The sequence below is a fragment of the Galleria mellonella genome, unplaced genomic scaffold, assembly GCF_026898425.1.
Source record: "Galleria mellonella isolate WM207_F2 unplaced genomic scaffold, CSIRO_AGI_GalMel_v1 utg78, whole genome shotgun sequence".
Classification (NCBI taxonomy): Eukaryota; Metazoa; Arthropoda; class Insecta; order Lepidoptera; family Pyralidae; genus Galleria; species Galleria mellonella.
This window is the reverse complement of record NW_026442151.1, coordinates 7,238,853-7,261,132: the sequence shown is the minus strand read 5'-3', so window position 1 is coordinate 7,261,132 and position 22,280 is coordinate 7,238,853. Positions and strand designations below refer to the sequence as shown.

The following is a 22,280-nucleotide window of genomic DNA, read 5'->3' as shown; positions in this document are numbered from 1 at the left end:
CACGCTTGGCAGGCGGATTGGCAATCATAGTTAGACTTCGGTATTATGAACGCTGCTAGCCATCCCTCGCTCTCCCATAGTCGCCTCTTACGACATCCACACGAAAGGAAGGCCTAATCTATGCTTGGACCACACGGATAAGATTTTTAAATAGCAATATTAAAACTTAGTTTGATCACTACTAGATGGCGCTATGTGTTACATTTATATTTATTACTGCAAAACGGTATGGAATAAAAAACTGATAATATGCCCAGCTACAAAATATTCACTTTATGGAAATATAAAATTTATAGCAATATATATTAATAAAATTATGCATATTAAATTTTGTGAGTGAATAGAAATAATTAGATTAGTAGTGATATAAATATATATTACAAGTAACTTGTAACTGACTCTCAATTGAATTGACACTGACTTATTAACAAACAAAATTAGAGGAGCGACACATTAACCTTATATGTGCAGTATTAAATTAACAATTATATTTTAATAAACAAACAATTTCATCACTGCACTACACACACAAACATAGATACGTCTGCATGTTGAACATTAGAGCTTATAAACGTACTTGATATTACAGCAGGCGTGAAACGGAGCGCATCACCAGCGGCGGAGTCGCGGGAGGCGCGGGGGCGACGCGCGTGCTCGAATGCGCCCGCGCAGAACGGCGGCGGGGCCCCGGCGGCGGCGGGCGCGGTAGCGGGCGCGGGCGCGGGCAGCGGGCCGGGCGCGGCGGCGGGCGCGGCGGCGGCCCAGTCGCCCGCGTCGGCCGCGCACTCGCCCGCGTCGCCCGCCTCGCCGCGCGCCACGGGCGCCGCCTGCCCGCTGCTGCTCAACGTGCTGCTCGCCGACACCGTGCTCAACGTCTTCCGAGACCACAACTTCGACAGTTGCACGCTCTGCGTCTGTAACGCGGGCCCCAGGGTATGTGTACTCTTGTTTGATTTTGTTGTTTTTTAATATTTTGTAATTGGGGTTTCTGAGTTAATCTTAATATCGTCATCATCTTCCTACCCTAATCCCAAATATTTTTATGTATATTACAAAAAAGATTTAGCTTATGATTTTACGACCGGCCGCCTACCTGACGTCAACCCTCTTTGGGAATGCAGGTGGTTTAAAATTGCTTCATGTGGTAGTTCATGAGGAAAAACTACATAAATATATGTTATTGTCTACTTTTCTAATTAATGAGTAATGTTGTGACGGCAGGTGGTGGGCAACATCCGCGGCGCGGACGCGGCCACGTACCTGAGCGGCGCGGGAGCGGGCGCGGGCGCGGACGAGTCGCCGGGCGGGTCGCCCGCGGCCGCGCCCGCGCCCGCCGACGACGAGCCCAGCCGCTGCACCTGCGGCTTCAGCGCCATCGTCAACCGCCGCCTCGCGCACCGCGCCGGACTCTTCTACGAGGTGATACACTTATATTAAACCATATGTATCCTGAACAATTTTTTAAATATTTAGGACAATTTGCCTGTGTTAAACGACTGAGTGTGCTTGGACTGTACATATTTTATTAGCATCGGCATATAGATCAATTGTGTCTACGAAGAGACATGTTGCAAATTTACAAATTTTTCTTATTTAGTTGCAGAACCGCAACATTTGTGATCATTAAGTTTGTAGTTAATTTCATGGTTCGTTTTTTGCTCCAAAAAAAAATTAGCAATTTTCATAATTTGCTTTTTCGTTTTGATGTATCCCACAAGGGAATTAATTATTCATTTCGGTTATACTATGTTATCATCATGTGATAATATAGTATCTGTAGACTGATATAATGATATGATGTTAGTAGACTTTATTATCTATCTTGGCACTACATCTTTTCATCCTGTCATTTTTTTCCATTAAAAATACTGAAATGTGTATATGTGGTGGTGGTTTCGGTCAGGACGAGATGGAGATAACTGGTCTGGCGGAGGAGCCTCGCGTGGCAGCGGGCGGGCGCGGCGGGCTGGCGGAGGTGGCGGGCGTGGTGGTGGCGCAGTGCGCGGCGCTCGCCGGCGGCGGCGCCTCGGCGCTCGCGCGCGCCGCCCGCCGCCACGCCGCGCCCGCGTCGCCCGACGAGCTGCGCCTCAACCTGCTCGAGTGAGTCGCCGCCACATCTTACAATTCAATACACTACTTCTTCAATTATAAAGACGTCACTCGCAGCAGCACTACATGGAGATGACAATTTTATTTAGACATCCGGCTCGAAGGACTATTAGTCTGTAGTCCTTGTAACAGGATAAATGTGTAGAAGTTTATCCCCGTTTAATATAGCCATTATGTACCAACGATTACATAAATAAATATTTGGCCTTCGTGTATATTATCACGAAAGCCATATGTGAAAAGTGGGGGAACTGTGATATAATTGTGTAATATTATCGTGTAGATACTCTGACGGTGGGACGGCGGCGTCGCGCGCGCTGCGGGCGGCGGGCGGCGGCAGCGGGGGCGGGGCGGGCGCCGTGCACCGGTGGCCCTTCATCGGGGCGCGCGCGCCGCGCTCCTCCAGGGACGTAGTGAGGTACGACGCAAATACACTCGGTTTAATCTGTACGTGATTTATTAATGAGTATTGCTGTTGTATTAAATAAATGTTCTGTAAACTTCGATAGATTAATGCGTCGACTGCGTCCCCTTCTCCAAGACGCGATACAAAAGCGGTGCTGCGGCGCGCGCATGTGGGACGGAGTGACGGGCCCGCTGACGTGGCGGCAGTTCCACCGGCTCGCCGGCCGCGGCAACGAGGATCTCTGTGAGCCCCAGCCCGTGCCGCCGCTGCTCGTCGGCCACGATCGCGACTGGATCTCGCTTTCCCCGTACGCGTTGCGCCACTGGGAGCGGCTAGCCCTCGAGCCGTACTCGTACGCGCGCGATGTCGCCTACGTGGTACTGGCGGCCGACGGCGACGTACTAACCGACCCGCTTCGCACGTTCTTCCGGGAGCTGTCGGCCGCGTATGAAGCGCTCCGGCTCGGCCGCCACCACCCGGTGCACCGGATCGCGCGCGACGGTATCGTGCGCGCCGGCTGCGAGCGCGAGCGCGACACGAGCGACGCAGAGTGCGAGGAGTGGGCGGGCGAGCTGCCGCCCGGCCGGCTCGGCGAGTACGTGCGCGCGTACGCGGACGCGCTGCGCACGAGTCTCGTGCCGGCGCTCGCCGCGCTCACTGTCGACCGCTCGCTCTTCGAGAGCGACCGCTCGTCGCCGATGCGGCCGCCGGCCACGCCCGAGCACCCGGGCACGCCGGGTGCCGACGGCGACGAGACCGGCGCGGGCGGCGGCGCGAACGCGAGCGCGGCCAATGGCGGCGGCGCGAGTACGACGGGCGGCGCGGCCAGCGCGTGGGATGACGATGAGAACGGCGCGCCGGCGCTGGTGCTGTACCTGGTGGAGCCGCCCGCCGCGCACGCGCAGCGCCCGCGCGCGCTGCACGCGCTGCTGCGGCTCGCCACGCGGATTCACCATCACTTGCGCCACCACAATCCATTAATTAAGGTGAATTTTATTAATATTCATTGAGACCGTAAGAAAAATTTATATTATTTTTTACACTATGAACTAAACAACGGTACTACCGAAATAAATATTAAACTCCGATTTAGTTTTTGATTACTTACTAACTAAATTATCTATCGATACATTGACGAGTATATGGAACAAATGTAAAAATGGAACACTGCGATAGATCATCTCGCTGGAGGGCGTGTACGAGACGTGGGCGCCGGGTCCGAGCCCGGGTCCGGGCGCGGCCGTGGGCGGCGGTTGCGTGCCGGAGCTGCGCGCGCTGGCCTTCAGCGTGTTCAGCGGCGCGCGCCGCCTGCTCGTGCACGCCGCCAACGGCAAGACACTCACCGGCTTCGGCACTGCCGCCGTCGCCAACCACTTTATCAATAACAAAGACGTGAGTTTCAATAATTTCATTGTCTACATTTAGGATTTTTACCCATACTCGTTATCCGGCTTGAAGGACACACTCGTTATCCGGCTTGAAGGACTATAAACAATATGTAGGAATTCTCCAACTACTTGAAGTAACAATTTCATTGCCGTTATATTATATAGGCATTATAATATTATATTATTGAATTTACGTGAATTTGAATTTATGTTTAATAATATTCAATCCAAATTTACTATTACATTACATACTTACGTAAAAATATAGTTGTTTAATAATATATGTTTCGCAATAATTCTTATTTAATGATATATCTTGTATTATTCTTATTCTAATTGAAGTTTTTTTCAATGTTTAAGTGCTTTCAAATTTTTTAATTACTATTGTAATTAGACACCTGTAGTTTGTATGAGGAAACCAGTTTTTTTTCTACTTGAAACTTATGTGCATCGTATGAGTGTAGTGTAGTAACGGAGGCATGGAACGTGGTGCTGCAGGAAAAGAACAAGGCGCCGTACAAGCTGTTCTCGCCGGCGTGGGTGCTGGCGCCGCCGCGCGCGCTGAAGGAGGTGGCGGAGACGTGGGGGCAGGCGTGCGGCGAGCAGGGCGCCGTGCTGTTCGTGGCCTACTGCCTCTCGCACGACCAGCGCTGGCTGCTGGCCGCCGCCAGCGACGCGCGCGGCGAGCTGCGCGACACCGCCGCCATCAACATACACGTGCCCGCCAGGTGCGCACTACACACCGCACCGCACCACACCACTCACACCGCACCGCACCACACTACTCGCACCGCACCGCACCACACCGCACTACTCACAACACACCACACCACACTACTCGCACCGCACCGCACCACACCGCACTACTCACAACACTGCCCACCAGACAACTTGTCAATCAATCCATATTTACACTAACTATCCCACATATTAGTCATTAGTCATTTATTCAAAAAGCATAACATTAAATTGAATATTACAACCATGCAATAACAATAATAATAAACTTTAAAAATTAAGTATTTTATAGTAAATCAATAATCAAAACTATATAACTAACCTATTGCCAATTCAACTTGCTTATTCTTCACATTATATTGATCATTTCGGTTCTTCTGCGAAAATCCTCATTTTAGATTCTGTCACGAAAAGAAACTACTCTCTCCATAGCTCGCTGCGTAACTTGAAACTTTTGCATACGGGCAACCTTATAGGACCATATTTTGTTTGTAGCTCATCACTGGCAACATGCACTGATGAAAGATCTTCGTCTTCACACTTTGAAATATTTTGAATGATAGTAGTTTCCCGAAAGCAGCTCGATTGGTTGCTACATGGTATGTTTAAAACGTACAATGTGTACGGCAGGTCACGGCGGCGGCGCTGTGGGCCGGCGCGGCGGCTGGGGCTGAAGAAGCTGATGGACTTCACGCTGGGCGTCATGAGCCAGGCCGCGCAACCTTGGCGGCTCGTCGTCGGCCGCGTCGGACGCATCGGACACGGGGAACTTAAAGGTACGTGCCTCGTTGTATTCGCTTTATGGGTTATTCGGCAATGAGTAAAATTTAAATTATAATGTTCAATGTAGATAGTTAATTATATATATATATATATATATATATATATATATATATATATATATATATATATATATATATATATATATATATATATATATATATATATATATATATATATATATATATATATTATATTATATTATATCTATATATATATATATATATATTTCGTTTTATAATATATTAAATATATTAAGTCATTTTGTAATAAAAAAAACGGTCCTTGGAATGAAGATTTTTGTTCTGATATCAAATCGTCATAGTTGTACAATACTGACGGATCTGACAAATATTACATATATAGATCCGTCACTATTCTACGACTATGACGATATTATAAATTTATTTATTTTAATTTTAAAGATTGGTACCGTAGAGTCGTATCGTATTAGTTGTCAGCGATGCTTGTACTAGAGGATTAATGGTTCCAAATAATAGATTGATATACGTACCAAAAAATATATAGTGATTTATAATTTTAAAAATGATAAGAGAGTTTTTAATATATAAAGTATTTAAATTGTTTTTTAAAAGGAATTTTGTAAGCTTTATATTTTTTTCGATCGACAAGACTTATTTCCGTAATAATAAAATGTGACGCATAATTAGTATGTGACGACTAAAACTGTTTTTGACTGATACTTTAAAGATCGAAGCACTACTTTTTGCGGAATAAAATCAACATGCCACTTTTCTATTGTACTCGTAAGTTCCGTAACATGTGGTTAGTGGGCGTATGCGTGTGACAAGAGACAAGTGTACGTGGGTGTAGTAACGTAAGCGTGTGCACAGGCTGGAGCTGGCTGCTGTCGCGCAAGCACCTGTGGCGCGCGTCGATGTCGCTGCGCGAGCTGTGCGGCAGCTGCGCCGCGCTGTACCCCGCCGCGCCGTGCATCCTGTCCGCCTGCCTCGTCTCCACCGAGCCCGACTCGTGCCTGCGCCTCATGGCCGACCGCTTCACGCCCGACGAGCGCTTCTCGCAGGCCTCCATCCACTCGCACCTGCACACGCCGCGCGACGTCACCGCCACGCACATACTCGTCTTCCCCACCTCCGCCACCACGCAGGTACATACACTATGTGCATATACAAAAGGTGGCCTTATCGTTAAAAGCAATCTCTTACAGACAACCTGGCATAAATAATGGATAAGTACAGAGAGAAAGGTAGATGGCGCAAGTCAGACACAGTAAATACAAAAAAGAAATCAAACGAAATGCAAAATATTCTAAATATCATTTATATAAAAATATCATTTACATAAATATACTAAATAGATCAAGGTAAATCACACGTAGTAAACGTCAAAGCAAATTAAAGAAATAGGTAATGAGATCCGTTATTTATTAATATATAGATAATTTAAAAAAATATTATATATTTCAGTCAAACCAAATGCCATTCGAGCCACAAATGGCGAACGGCGAGGACAACGACATGATGTTCCTGAACGTGGACATGGGCGACGAGGATATGGGGGAGGACAACATGGCGGACCTGCTGATCGGCGACATGTTCAGCAACATGTGGGCGCAGAACAGTCCGCGCAACTCGCCGCGCCGCAACGACGACGACCCCGCCAGCCCCGCCTGCCCGCCGCACCACGTGGCCGCCTGCCACCACCAGGACGACCTCTCCACGGTTGGTACACGCACACAAGCACACGTACACACACCGACACCGACACCAACTGATACACTACACGTACTTTATATATGATACAGTGACGACGAACAAATAGTGTGTCTGTACTAATATTATAAAAAGATTTCATTGTTTGTTTACAATGGATGAATTAAAAACTAATCGACCGATTTTAATAATTCATTCGGCTATAGAAAGCTGTTATCAATGAATAATATAAGTTACAATTTAGTTTTAAAAAATCTACTTGCCATTCGAAGCTGGGTCGGATCACTTAGTCATTTTATAAAGTCGCAGCATAATATCATGAATTGTCCATTGTTGAAAATAGGCCTCTCCCTATAAACCCCCCTGTTTTGCCAGTAGTTACCACGCTTGGCGGGCGATTGACAACCGCAGTTAGGTTTTGGAGATGTTTTAAGAGGTACACTCTTGCCCAGCCCTCGTCCTCTCTTAGTCGTTTCTTCCGACATTCACGAAAAAGGAAGGGGTGGCCTATTCTATGCTAGGAGCACACGATGTAGCCTATATGTTATTAATGAATTCAGTGAAGTGAGTGAGTACAATGTGTCGTTGGATAATAATGGAATGGTAACCCCGCCTGCGCTATCAGTATACACTGGCGGGGCATCAGTGAGGGTTGATAGGTGAGGATGAAAAGGCAGGTCAGGTAGCCTATCGTGATGAATTTAATGATAAATTAGTCACGATGGTTTCCAGGTGGAACCGCGTGGAGGTCGAGTTGATAAGGTATATTGATAGTAATAGGGAGTAACCTCCGCATTAGTAAGAATGGGTCGGTTGTGTTGCGTGGTTGTACAGGAGCAGGTGGGCACGGTGCTGCAGCAGCCGCTGGCGCTGGGCTACATGGTGTCGACGGCGCCGCTGGGCGCCATGCCGGCGTGGTGGTGGGCCGGCTGCACGCACCTGCGGGACGCGTGCCCCGCCTTCCTCAAGAACGCGCTGCACCTGCACACCGGCAACGTGCAGGCCGCCGACGACTTCACCTCGCTCACGCAGCGCCGCGACCACAACTCGCACCCGCTCGACTCGCAGACCACCACCGACGTGCTCAGGTAACTAACAAACGTTATATGTCAATACAGTGAACGCTCTATATAAACAAACTCTCTATAAGCAATTCTACTCAGCTTAGTTAGAGAGGGAGACTTTGTACAAAAGTCGATTGCTTGGGTACCTCTGCCCCGTTCGTGTTTCAACCGTGAAGCAGTTGTTTGCGTGGCTGTGTTACGGTTTGAAGCGTGGGATATGGCGTGAATTTACTGGGCACAGAGGAATAACATCTGAGTCTTCAGGAATGGTAACGCATGGGGAGTATCATGGGCGAAACAGTATACTCTGTTATGTCCATGGTACTGCTCATGTCTATAGGCGACGGTTACCACTTTACATCAGGTGGGCCGTCAGCTTGTTTGCCATTCTAAGTTATCTAAAAAAAAAGAAATAAGTAAACATATTTTCAGATGGTAAGTATTTTTATACTTCTTTTTCCCCTATAAGTAACTTTTCCCAATAAGATTTTTTTTTTTATTGAAAGTGGTTTAAATGAGTTGCTTGTATAGAGCGTTCACTGTATGTATACTCTACATACATAGGGTATATGTTATTTAACTTTTTATTTCCCACAAAAAACTGACTTTAATCGTCAAATAACCATTTTATTTTAATTTAAAATTTAATTTCCAAATCGATTTGATATTATTTCTATTAGATTATTCTGAAAGTATATAATATCAGATAAAAAAAATTCTATGAAAAAAAAAGTTATAAGGTAACAAACAAAAGGAATACAATTGAATTGATATCCTCTTTTTTTTCAAGTTGGATAAAAAAGTTTAACATAAATTTGTACTATATATATGGTTATTATAGTGATAGTGCAGCATAGCATAGTATAGCATAGCATGCGTATATAATAATGGGGGGCGGTGACAGGTACGTGCTGGAGGGGTACAACGCGCTGTCGTGGCTGGCGCTGGACGGCGCGTCGGACCGGCTGTCGTGCCTGCCCGTGCACGTGCAGGCGCTCATGCAGCTCTACCACACCGCCGCCGCGCTCGGCTGAGCCACCACCTCCATACAAGCGTGCCGGGGGACCCCCGGGACACCTCGCGGCACCGCACCGATCCAAGATGTCCAATTATAAATGAAACTAGCCACAATGCTAGTCTTCACAACACAACATGGTCCAATTTGGCATATTAATGATTTTTCTAAAATTTATATATTATTATAAATATCGTACCACGTACACCGAGAATATTTCTCACTGAGGGCATTTCATTACTGTTTGTATGGTACTCCGTTTGCGCATATGAAAGCAACCACTTCCATTATGTCTTTCTCTACTTTCGTACTTCCTGATCTCTCTCCACATCTCACGAACCTCATTTACTCTAGTTTAGACTAACCGCAACAAACAAACGGAATAAAATGCAATGAGCTGATTATATTTATGACCTGTATTGTTTTATATAGATAATTTATTACTTATCTCTCATAAGAAACATGTTATAATTTCGGCCATACCTGTATTACTCTATCCTGTGTACCAATAGTCTGGTCAATTTAGACGTTCGAAGTTACCTAAATTCCCACCATGCTGAAAATCAGTAACATTGTTTAAAATATGATTCATAATAAAATTTTAAAGTTCCCCATCTTTCCCCTGTATGAAAAAAAAATTCAAGTATTTATTTAATATACAGGGATTAGTTTAACAACTTGTAAACAAGGGAGAGCTTATCTCTAATAGATCTCTTCCAACCAACTCAGTGTAGTTATTTTGCAATAGTTTCAGATTAAACAGGATCACAACTGACACGTGGAATAGGCCTACTAGGGAAACCACGTTAAAAAAAATGCGATAAGACCTCATAGGTGGCGTGATAACATGAGCATTTTTTGACAATTATAACTTTTACGACTTTTTCAATTGTTGTGAACATTTTTTTTGACGATTACAACTTTTACGACTTTTTGAATCGTTATATCTCGAAAACGGTGACTCGTAGAAAGAAAAAGTATTGATACATTTTTTTTTGTAGATATTTTTATGATCTACAATTTTTGTCTGAAGTATTTTTATGATAAAACTTACCGTTTTGCTGAAAATCGTGAAAATCTAATTTTTTTTTACCTTTGATTTTGAATAATATTTTTTGCATACAGGGGAAAGATGGGGAACTTTCAAATTTTATTATGAATCATATTTTAAACAATGTTACTGATTTTCAGCTCGGTGGAACTTTAGGTAGCTTTATTTTTATTTTTGGTCTAATTTGACCGGAATAAATATGACAAAACTATTGTAAAACTATTCCATAGTGGAGGATTGAAGAGCAATATTGTTAAGACATTAGTCGTCTATCGATAGGATGTCACAAGTTATCTATTGCAATTGTAATATTATTATATTGTTGTGCTAATGTATAAATGAAATATATTATTTTTATTTTACGTTATTATGTTAAACCGGTACGAATTACCAAAGGAGTTAGATATGTGTAATTTTGTAGATATTTTAACACCATCACAGCCGGTGGACAATTCCACATGGTTCTCGTTTTGTCTCAACGCTGTCACTTACGTATAGCAACACTTGTGTTACTCATATTTTAATGTATTATTATTTTTTTATAAGCATTTTTTTTACGTTGAAGTAAAATAAAATAATTTTCTACCATTCTATTTCGAGCTCGATTTGTGAGCGCGGAACGCGTAGTATATACAATTTAGCGACAAATATATTAGGCGAATTGACCATTGTCTTAGTATTCGGGTTTATTAACTCATGTACAGTTTTATACGAGGGAACAATAAGCTCAACCGGGCGCCGCCGCCGGGCCGCCGGGCCGCCGGGCCGCCGGGCCGCCGGGCCGCCGGGCCGCCGGGCCGCCGGGCCGCCGGGCCGCCGGGCCGCCGGGCCGCCGGGCGCCGGCCGCGCGGCCTCCACCACTGCCACACTCGCTCGTACCGGGAGTCCAACGTCGGCGGCGCGCCGCCCTGCGTCCTAGCACACGTAGGATCATCTTCTTATGATCAACATGAACCTCCGATCGGATACCGATTAGTAACACCAATAGTCTACGGTTAGTTTAATAGCTGTAACGACGGGCCCCCTAGATCATGTTTGAGAGTAGCATTTGTATAATTAGACATTGCCGTTTTATAAAAATATAATAGGAGCGGCCGGCCGCAACGCTGATGTTGCCTCGCCGTATCTCCGACAGTTTAGTAGTTATATGAAATTTTCTATTTTAATATATTATAAAAGCGTAAGCAGTAGGTGTGACGTGAAGTGAACTTGTAAATAAGCCCGACGCGTGACGCGGATCGTGTGGTTATCATGTACTTTATATTTTGTCCACGTACACGTTTTCTTTTTTTATTTATATACTTTTGACTGAGTTTTATCAATGTTAAAAATTAGTTTACTGAACAAATCATTTGATATCGAAATTGTTATTATTTTTTTGTTGCTTAGTACACTATTATTTGTATATTGTATTGTATGAGGTGTTGCGAGCGACACGAGCGCCGCCTGGTGTCGGAGGTGGGACGACGTGCCGCCGCCGGCGCACGCTGTGTACGCAGCAGTAGGTGCGGTGCGCCTAGTTGTAGCGGCGGCGAGTCGCACTTTAATTGAATTAATGCCTAGTTGAATATGAAATGTTTTAAATGTGTTACAGCATTTGAGAATATTTAATGATGTTGTATATAGTTTATATTTTGTTTTGTAAAACATATTGTACATAGTGTCGCGTAGTGTCCGATGGATGGAGTTAGTTACTTGCCCACATCGCCTGTGTATAAATAATGGAGCACGTTTTAAAGGAACCACTCGTAATATTATTTTGTACAGTTGTTAAGCGAGATTCGTAGTTGAATTAATTATTATTAGGATTTCGTTTTTGACCTCCTTTTGTTATTGTGAATTTGTCAATTTTTTTTAGGGAATTGGGAATCGTACTGTACATAGAGCTCACCATTTTGTCAAATATTAGCCGTAAGCCGTCGAATCGGATGATTGTTGTGGAAATCAAATTTTCTAAATGAAGCAATCATTAGACATTCAAAATTAGAATAATACTTGATATTAATATAACTTTATAAATAACTGTGAAAATAGATAATAATAATAATGAATAAAATATTACATATTTAATGTGGTTGTTTTATTTGAATTATTGAATTTGATGTGGTTATAATCAATAACTGAGTAATACGCTTACGTACGGTACGTCAGTAACATCTTCATATATATTTATATATATATGAAATTATACATATATATGTATAATTTCATATATTTATGTTTGATAACTACTATAGATGTTTTACATAAACAGAAAGCACTATGTAATGAATGTATTTAGGGCAATATCGTTATCATTAGCTTAACATACGCCGGCAGCACACCTACAATTCCTCTGGTGTTACGAGTATCTATGGGCGGCGGTAGTCCCTTACCGTCAGGTGAGCCGCATGCTCGTTTGCCCTCTATGTTATAAAAAAAATGTTGATGTGTAAAACTTAACATTTCCCCAAATAAATATAGATGGAAAATAAAAAAATGCGCCGTGCTAATATGGTGCGTCCAGTTATCGTATTTTATCGTAGTCATTTGGAGCAATAATAATTATAAATTATTATTACTTGAAACAAACAATAAATCTATCGTAGTTTTAAAAAAAATTCACCACAACAATAATCAATGATTTTTTTATTTTATTTAACAGCTTAGCATTTTTTATTCTAACGCTATGCAGATCCAACGTCAGGATTTGGAATCAAGATTAGATTAGGGAAAAATTTATAAAGAAACAAACTACACGAATTCATTATCCTTCTATATATTAAAAGTATTATCTTGACTACAGATTTAATTATAACAAAATAATAGATTTACAAATATCATTGCTTATTTTTTAATAATAAATAATTCTAAAAATTATAAAAAAATATTTGCATTAATGCTTACTCTGAGACATTTAATAATAACAATATCAATAATAAGCAATCAATAGTAATGTTTAAAACATAAGAAATTGACTAGTAATTTATTAATAATAGAAACAAAAACCTATTTGACCTAATTACAAAGAGTATTATTCATTCATGAACATGGAATAATTCAATATGTTTTTTCACTTATCCCTTATCCATAAAGGTCAATCTTATTTTAATCATAGCAATAAAAAACTATATAACAATATAACTGTACTGTACATTACAATACAATAAAGATTCTCATAAATAATTAGTATTTTAAAAAGTGATTCACAATCACTTGCTCACCATTTATAGTAAGGCTACAGAGAACATTATAAACTATACACCCTGAATAACTTAGGACCTTTCTTTCTTCTGAACGATTTGTTATTCTTTCTAATTGTATAAAACAATCTCACCCTTACAAATAACATCTTCAAATAGTCTATAGGAAAGCAAGGGCAAGGAGAGTCGAAACTGTACATTTTTAATTCCTTCAGTATTTCTTGCCCTATGCTTGTAATTTGTAAGTGTGATTGGAAATATTCTTTAAACTTATTCTCTAATAGCATTAAAAACTCAGTAAAACTATCTGGTGGGAGTATTTTGCAGTTTTTAACATTTATCTGCAATCTAACACTGCACAATCTGGATTCCTCCTCATCGTCCGACATTGCTCTGTAGTGTTTCAAGTATACTTTTAATTTATCACAACAGTGGTGCTCTAAACATTTCAAATAACAATAACCACAGACATACACAAATGCATTCTTATCTGGCAGCCCTATCCTGTAGTCTGTGGTGAAAATCTTTAAAGGTTTGTTAACATTTTCATCAGACTCCTTACAGTCATCTGTATTAAATAGTTCATCTGAAAACTTTTCCATTTCAAAGGAAGTAGCTAAACTATATTTTTTTGACCCTAGCGGTCGCAGTAACATGTTACCAACAAATTTCCTAACGAAACATTTGTTGAAATCCCTAGCAGTACATTCATCCTTCCCTCCGAGCTGTTTTACTTTTTTGAAAAAAATATGTACTTTATTATGATTTAAACGGTTCGTTTTCAAGAAACTTATACCTATACTGTTCAAGTCGTGGTACAGTTGCATTACAGAATTAATTGTTATCTGGAAGCCTTCTATAAACTTCATATTCTGTGTTACATCTGCACCATCGAATTTCCTTACAACTTTTAATGTTTGAAATATTGAAACCATATTTTCCATGAAGTTTGCTTGTACTTGTGTATTTGTATATGCACTTTGATGAGGCGATTCAGCATTCAAAAAGCTACATAGATCGTTCAACATTTTGCAAAAGTCCATTGTGTCCACACTACCTGTAGTTTCCCCGTTATGATAAAAGTCACAAGATTTCAAATTATTTCTAATTACTCTAAGCAACTGTAATGTATCATATATATAAAAAATATTTCTGTTATTCAATAAAAAATAAGGTTTGTCTGGTGTGACAGACCGGGACTCTGAAGCATATAGAAACTCAGATCTTGGATCTGACACAAATGTTCTCACATCTAAACCTATATCAATTAAAGCTGCAATCATATCATCAATCCACACAGACACTTCTGGGTAATAGTCATAGTCTGATATGAAAGAATAAGCTATGGGCTGTATCCAATCTTCCACTATGCCTTGTGCCATAAGAACTATCCCATATTTGGCCAATTTAATGCTTTGGTTTCCATCAACATCATGCAAGCCTATAATTCTATCTGATTTAATATCATAATATAAGTTTGGCTTGAGAAACATGCTGCTAACAGAAATGCTACAGATCTTTTCATTTTCAGACATACAATTAACTTTGCTTTTCATAGCTTTCAGAAGATCACTGGACAATCTAGTGGTTTTTGGAACAAGAAAATATTTCAAATCATCAACTGTGGGTAGACTCAACATGTTCCTTAACATTTCATATGAATTAGGACTAGAATAATATAAGTTAATTGAAAAAAGACTCATTAAATTGACTCTATTCACATTTTTGTCGCTACTAAGATGCCATTTTATATATGTTGACATGCCTTTAGGTAAAAATTTGTCACACATTTGTATAAACAATGAGTTAGTACCACTCATTTCAATTTTTCTTTTCTTTGTAGAGAGATCAGTTTCATATTCAATTTTTCTTCTGTTGCTGTCAGGAGTTTGGGTCCCTTTTGATACTTTAATGACACTTTCACAAAACTCTGACAGGTCAGTACAGGGCGGTGGACTTGGAGTACTTCTTTCACTTACAGTGGGCATTTCATATGACTCAAAATGGTTCAGCTGTAACACTGGATGATATTCATTATAACTATCAGATAACAAATCTGGTGGATTAACAAAATTGTTATATCGGACAGTGTGAGGACTCTCCAATCGAAGTGTAGGGAAAGCATTTTTTGTTAAAAATTTCCTGCCCTCACAAACTACTGATCGTCTCACATATTTGTCTTCGAAATGTGCTTCACATATCCGGTGATTGCCTCTGGTTTTGTTATTATCCAACTTATCTAATAAATCTAGCCGATCAACTGCTTTGAGCCACTCGTACCTCCTGAGGAAAATAATAAAACAGAATTTAAACAAGTATTTAGAAATAATTTAAATAAAATTTGATAAATAACTTATCAAATTAATTATTATGATTTCCTAGTTCCCAGACAACTGATTCAGTTTCAATTCTAAGAATGAAAATTAATATAAATTTAGTTAAACAATAAATTTATTGATATTACCGTTCAGGATCTCCTGGATATGTGAAGAAGGACAAGTGCCTGTTAAGATAAGAGCAGTTTTTACACACTGTACAAATCTTTCCAACCATTTTATAGAGATACGTAAGATGATAGATAATATTAACCAAATCTGTTTAACATGTTGCTTTGATTTTAATATACTAAATTATATATTTTTTTTATTCTTATTCATGAATATATATTACAGAATTACAAAATATTACAGAATTCATTCTAAAATTCGGCATTCGGCCAATCGGCAAATTTATGACAGTTATATGTCATAACTGACAAACGACTCTGACATTTAAAAAGAATGCCACATTAGGCAGCATGGTCTCCGACCTTAGCCTGTTCCAAACGGAACAAACGTACTAAAAAAAAAAAAAGAATGCCACACAGGTACTAATCCTTAATTTATGTCAGAGATCTAAAATCCATTAACTACACAGTAGGCGATATCTTTAATCGATGTCATACTTTTCTACACCGAGTTCCAATTAATATTGACTAATCTTTCCATAATAAAGTAATAATAATAATAATAATAAATAATAATAATAATAAATAATAATAATAATTCTCCGCCGCCTGGATAGATTATAAAAAGGCGTTCGATTCCGTGCCCCATTCATGGCTCCGGAGGATACTCGAGCTGTACAAGATCGACGGTACAGTTCGAGTGTTCTTGGAGGCATGCATGAGGCAGTGGACGACGATCCTGACTATCCAGGGCGAGCGATTGACGGATACCGCTGACCGGATAGAGATAAAGAGAGGAATATTCCAGGGCGATTGTTTGAGTCCACTTTGGTTTTGCCTGTCCCTGAATCCACTCAGTACTTTACTGGAGAATTCGGGGACTGGATTTCAGTATCGGAGAGGAGGTACACGAGTGTCTCACCTTCTGTACATGGATGACTTGAAACTGCTAGCTCCGAGCGTCGAACGCCTGACGGAGCTGCTAAATATCGTAAACGATTATAGCAGCTCTATTAGGATGGCGCTCGGAATAGACAAGTGCGCGGTCCTCCATGTGCAGAGGGGACGGGTCACTCAAACTGAAGGGATCGCCACAGATCCCTCTAATATTAAAACCCTCTCCGAGGCTGAAACATACCGGTATCTGGGCATGTCACAAAACATCGGTGTGAAGGAGACGGATATGAAACAGTCAGTCCGCGAGGAATTTTTTGCGCGCCTTACAAGAGTACTGAAAAGTTCTTTGTCGGGCGCCAATAAAATCCGAGCTTATAACGGCTGGGTCATACCCGTACTCCTTTACACTTTTGGCGTGCTCAGATGGTCTCAAACCGAACTCGAAGCCCTGGATCGGAAAGTCCGCACAACTATGACCCTCCATAGAATGCATCACCCGAAATCGTCAGTCATGAGGCTGTATATCCCGCGGAAAGCTGGTGGTCGAGGCTTGTTAAGCGTTAAGACCATGCACAACCGCGAGATTGACAGCCTCAGGACATATTTTCTGGAGAAAAGAGACGAGGGTTTGCATAGAGAGGTCATAGAATGTGACAAAGGATTCACCCCTCTTTCTCTGGCTAAAGAGGACTGGCGAAAACCCGAAGTTTTGAGTACCTCTCAGCGGGAGGCCGTATGGAAAGAGAAGGAGTTGCACGGAAGGTTCTTCAAAGCCCTTCACGGGCCGTACGTAAACACGAAGACCTCCGTGCACTGGCTACAGTTCGGTGATCTCTTCGGAGAGACCGAGGGTTTTGTCTGTGCAATACAGGATCAGGTGGTTAAGACGAACAATTACCGAAAGCACATTCTGAAGGATGGCACTGAGGACATCTGTCGAGCATGTCGCCATCCTGGAGAGTCACTCAGACATGTGCTTTCGGGTTGTTCAGCTCTTGCCAACACAGAGTACTTGCACAGGCACAACCAGGTAGCCAAAATACTCCATCAAGAGCTAGCTCTGAAGTACGGCCTCGCGAATGAGAGGTTGCCGTACTATAAGTACGAGCCACAGCCGGTCCTCGAAAGCGACAGCGTCAGGCTCTACTGGGACCGATCCATCATCACGAACAGGACTGTTCTTGCGAACAAACCTGATATCGTGGTGATGGACCGAGCACTTTCGAGGGTGTTTTTGGTGGATGTCACCATACCGCATGACGAGAACCTCGTGAAAGCCGAAACCGAGAAGAAGAGAAAATATCTCGACCTGGCTCACGAGGTGACCGAAATGTGGGGGTGACATCTACCGAAATCATCCCAATCGTTATGTCGGTGAACGGTCTTATCCCAACCAGTCTGGAACAACATCTCAGACGGTTGGGATTCCGAGGCGGCTCACTCCCGGGAAAGATGCAGAAAGCGGTGCTCTTAGATTCTGCCCGCATTGTACGCCGGTTTCTCTCCCTGGGGCCCTGAACCCCGGCCGACTGTGCTTCTGCCGGGGGTTAGTTGCCATCTCCTCTCCTTAAGAGGGGAGATGAGAATTTTGGTAAAATTTAAAAATAATAATAATAATTCTTTATTTGGAACAAAAACAGTAGTTACAATATTATTGAAAAACGATGATATCCGCAGAAGTATAAAACTGTGTTGCGAATATCAACGCCCTCCTCCTCATTGCAGGATTCCAAAACAGACATTTATGGTAGCTAGATACATCAATAAAGACATTTTGTTATATTTAGCAACCAACTACAATACTAATAAACTACAATAATTAAAAACAATATATATAATTTAAATACAGTAGCCTACATGTTAACTTAAAAACAAAAAAAAAAAACAAAAAAAAAGTGTGTGTGCGTAAATGTGTGTGTGTGTTTGTGTGTGCGTGTTGCGTGTGTGCTTGTGTGTGTGTGTGTGTGAACGTGTGTATGAGTGTGTGTATCTATGCAGGTGTGAAAAAAATTGTAAATTCATTCGGAAAATTTAATACGATCTTCTGTATCATCATAAGATAAGGATTGGAGAAATTTTAAACATTTATCTTTGCATTTATGGTAAGGTAAAGGATATATATCTAATTCTTTGTTTAATCTATTATATAGAGAGGAACTTATATGGTGATAATGTCGGCTCGCTATAGCAGTGCGTCGAGGTTCAATTTTACAAATTTTATAAGATTTACGCTTCGAATTTATCAGGTTTACTTCATACGGTATTTCAGAATGCTTACGTAGCATAGTATTTAAAATAAATAGTTGTCGAACAGTTAAAACCCGACAGAGCACATACAGTTCCATAGTAGGGAATAAAACTGGTTTTTTAGCCAAAACTTTCAAAACAGCTCTTTGAGCCCGTTCAAGCTTCAGCAATACTGTTTTAACAGCTCCACCCCAGGAGGTGATACAGTATGTTATTATAGACTGTGCGAGTGCATAATAGACAGTTTTTAAGGTGTTGAAATCCATGACACCTCTTAATCTCTTAAAAACAAACATCAACCTTCTTACGCGGGAGACGGTACAATCAACATGTTGCCTCCACGTCATCGAACCGCCCAACGTTACCCCAAGATATTTTATACTTGTAACACGTTCCACGGATATACAATTGCAGGGATTAAGAATTGTTGAAGTTGGACAAAGATGTGGACGAATCGAAAATGCGGAGGAAGGCCGAGAGATACTATTTATAGAGAAGGGGATAAATTTTGTCTTTAAGAGATTAAGTGTAAGAAGGTTTGACTGAAGCCACCTCATGACCTGCCTCATTGCATTCTCTGAATGCATTTGTGTCTCCATCCAGTCATGTCCACTGATGAGGAGAACTGTATCATCCGCATAGGTAACTATTTTGCAGTTTTGAATAGTCAAATTACAAAGCTCATTAATATAAATTAAAAATAAGGTAGGCCCTAGAACACTACCCTGAGGAACACCATAACTGATATATTCATCTTCACTTACATAACCATCAATAGTTACACACTGAGTACGGTTTGTAAGATAGCTTCTGAACATATCAAGAGCTATACCTCTAACACCTACACTTTCTAGTTTGCCAAGCAAAATAGGAATAGAGACAGTATCAAAGGCTTTAGAAAGGTCTAAGAATATACCCACAGATTTTTTCTTATTGTCAAAGTTTTCAGTAATTATATTGGTAAGTTCTAAAACTGCATCCTCCGTAGATTTTTTATTTCTAAATCCAAATTGGTAAGGTGATAGTATATTACGACTATCAATAAATGTTTTTAATCTACGGTTTAGGATTTTTTCAAATATCTTTGAAAAAACGGATAAGACTGAAATAGGTCTATAATTAGAAATAACGTCTCCATCTCCACCTTTAAAAATTGGATGTACTATTGCTTTTTTAAAAGCGTTAGGAAAAATACCCATATTGATAGCACAATTGAATACATATTTTAGTATAGGAATAATTACATGTCTTACTGACTTAATTATAGAAGTAGAGACACCGTCCCATCCAACAGCACAGTTGGTTTTTAAATTAATAATAATATTTTCAATTTCCTCTTCATCCACATCGAAAAAAGCCATAGAGTTGGGAGAAGATTGGCTACAGGTATCATGCCTGTGTAGTAAAGGCGTAGCTGAGTTATGTTGTATTCGAGAATTACCGTTATACCTTGATTCAATGGCGGATGCTAGATTCTTACCAATGTTAGCAAAGAATGTATTAACTAAGTTAACAGAAGATAATGGATTATTATTTAATTTCAGTAATCTTGTAGAATTACTTTGTCTATTCTGGAGATTAGCCATTCTCTTAATCAAACTCCATGTTTCCTTTGGATTCTTTCTGACCCTTTGGATCTCATTCTGTTGAAAATTCTTTTTAATTTTTTTTAAGAGATTATTACAAAAGGTACGATACCGTGTGTAGATTATTTTATGAATTTCATTATTGGGATTCTTCTTAAATTTACGGTATAACTTGTCTCTATGTCGTATACATTTCAGTAGGCCAGGAGTAATCCATGGTCTAATGATGCGTTTTCTACTGGAAATTTGTACATTACGACTATGAGTTTTGATAATGTTAGATACAATACTAACTAAGAGATCAGCAGACGTATTAGGATTACTGGAGTCAAATACAGGAGAAAAGTCTGTAGATTCTATTTCTTTTACAACAGCAGAGATATCACAATGTTGAGAGAAACGCTTTGCAGAAATTGAATTTACTTTAGTAGTGCAATGGAATATAAATAGGAGCATGGTCCGTGATGAGTGAATCAAGAATGATGGTGGATGTATAACATGAAGCGTGCAGCATAACGTGGTCTAAACAATTGTTTTCTCTCGTAGGCAAAAGATGAGCTGGGAGCATTCCATGCATAGCAATCAAATTTAGATATTCGTCGGAATTTGGGTCAGTATTAGTGGGTGCTATGTTGATATTTATATCACCAATTATAGCACAAGTTTTAAAGTTACTTAACGTCTTAAGTGTATTATCAAGACTTTTGTAAAAAGAAATTAAATTATTATATGACGGAGAACGATATATTGCTATGAGGGCAAGATTATTGGCATATTTTAAGATAATACAATTTGCATCCTGAAATTCGGGAATTTCTACAGTGTACTGAAGACCGCTTTTAACATATACCACTACACCATCATTTTGTTTTTTAAAATTAGATTTAAAGGATTCATAGCCGGAAAGTATGGGGATATAAGGGGTTTTGCTCAACCAACATTCCGTTAAAATTATAATATCAATATTTAATTCTATTCTATGAAGTAATGTTATAAAGTTATCAAAGTTACAATTAATACTACGAATATTGACATGAAAAATATTTATTGAGTTTGTGTCAGACTTTAAATTTACAGGAATATCCTCGGGGGAACATCTTAGCGATTCTGATAAAGAAATTTGTTCGATATCATCATTAATTTGATTAGTATTATTCATAAGAGGTATAGAAAAACAACCAAGGCTAAGGAACGCGGATCAAAGTTAAACCAGAGAATGGAATTATAATCAGTGAGAATAGAATCTAATTGAGATAAATTAAGTGTAAAGTTATTAATGTCAGAAAATCTGTAATATAAATTAATATTGTATTGTAAGTGATGTGTATAATTGTGTGTGTGTGTTATAAACAAATGAAGGTAAATAAGTAGGCTAGTGTATACATTATTAAGAAAATTTGTTTGTTTGGAAAAAAGATTAAACAAATATTATAATATACTATCAACATGTAACAAGCAAAAACTGTTTCTGTCACCTGGTTACATAGTCATTTTGATATATTAACTTTCTCCAACACGGTGTCATCTGTTACTGGAATCAAAGTACCATTATCCCTTCTGCGAAGAAATATTTTTCCATGGGATACCCAGCAATATTTATAATTGTTAGTTTTGCAAATTCTCTGGCCAGATAAAACAACTTTTTCATTTTGGAAGACAAATATTCCGATATATAAA

At 40.3% G+C, this 22,280-nt stretch overlaps 2 protein-coding genes across 5 annotated transcripts in view; one reads left to right on the top strand and one right to left on the bottom strand.

The window, feature by feature from the left end:
• LOC113517317 (mediator of RNA polymerase II transcription subunit 13) overlaps positions 1-12,315 on the top strand; it is a 98,841-nt gene extending 86,526 nt beyond the window's left edge. For 3 of the 4 annotated variants that reach the window (XM_052901616.1, XM_052901615.1, XM_052901613.1), the window contains 12 exons: positions 590-933; positions 1,222-1,419; positions 1,904-2,100; positions 2,393-2,527; positions 2,619-3,501; positions 3,692-3,907; positions 4,402-4,631; positions 5,272-5,417; positions 6,276-6,550; positions 6,870-7,124; positions 7,950-8,203; positions 9,084-12,315. In XM_052901616.1, the coding sequence (XP_052757576.1) occupies positions 590-933; positions 1,222-1,419; positions 1,904-2,100; positions 2,393-2,527; positions 2,619-3,501; positions 3,692-3,907; positions 4,402-4,631; positions 5,272-5,417; positions 6,276-6,550; positions 6,870-7,124; positions 7,950-8,203; positions 9,084-9,213 (3,263 nt within the window). In that variant the 3' untranslated portion in view covers positions 9,214-12,315. The remainder of the gene's footprint in view (positions 1-589; positions 934-1,221; positions 1,420-1,903; positions 2,101-2,392; positions 2,528-2,618; positions 3,502-3,691; positions 3,908-4,401; positions 4,632-5,271; positions 5,418-6,275; positions 6,551-6,869; positions 7,125-7,949; positions 8,204-9,083) is intronic. The other variant, XM_052901614.1, reaches the window with a different exon arrangement.
• A 673-nt stretch (positions 12,316-12,988) lies between these two features.
• On the bottom strand, positions 12,989-16,179 carry LOC128202196 (uncharacterized). Its single transcript, XM_052901592.1, has 2 exons — positions 15,892-16,179; positions 12,989-15,710 (listed from the first exon to the last, which is right to left on the bottom strand). Exons 1-2 carry the CDS (start codon positions 15,978-15,980, stop codon positions 13,475-13,477), a joined length of 2,325 nt encoding a protein of 774 aa, XP_052757552.1. The 5' UTR covers positions 15,981-16,179; the 3' UTR covers positions 12,989-13,474.
• Positions 16,180-22,280: the final 6,101 nt, after the last annotated feature.

Excerpts from the sequence above, each read along its gene's own strand:
- LOC128202196 (XM_052901592.1), bottom strand. The coding sequence starts at position 15,980 with ATGGTTGGAAAGATTTGTACAGTGTGTAAAAACTGCTCTTATCTTAAC. Across the intron at positions 15,711-15,891 it reads TATCCAGGAGATCCTGAACG|GAGGTACGAGTGGCTCAAAG; the intron begins GTAATATCAATA and ends TATTTTCCTCAG.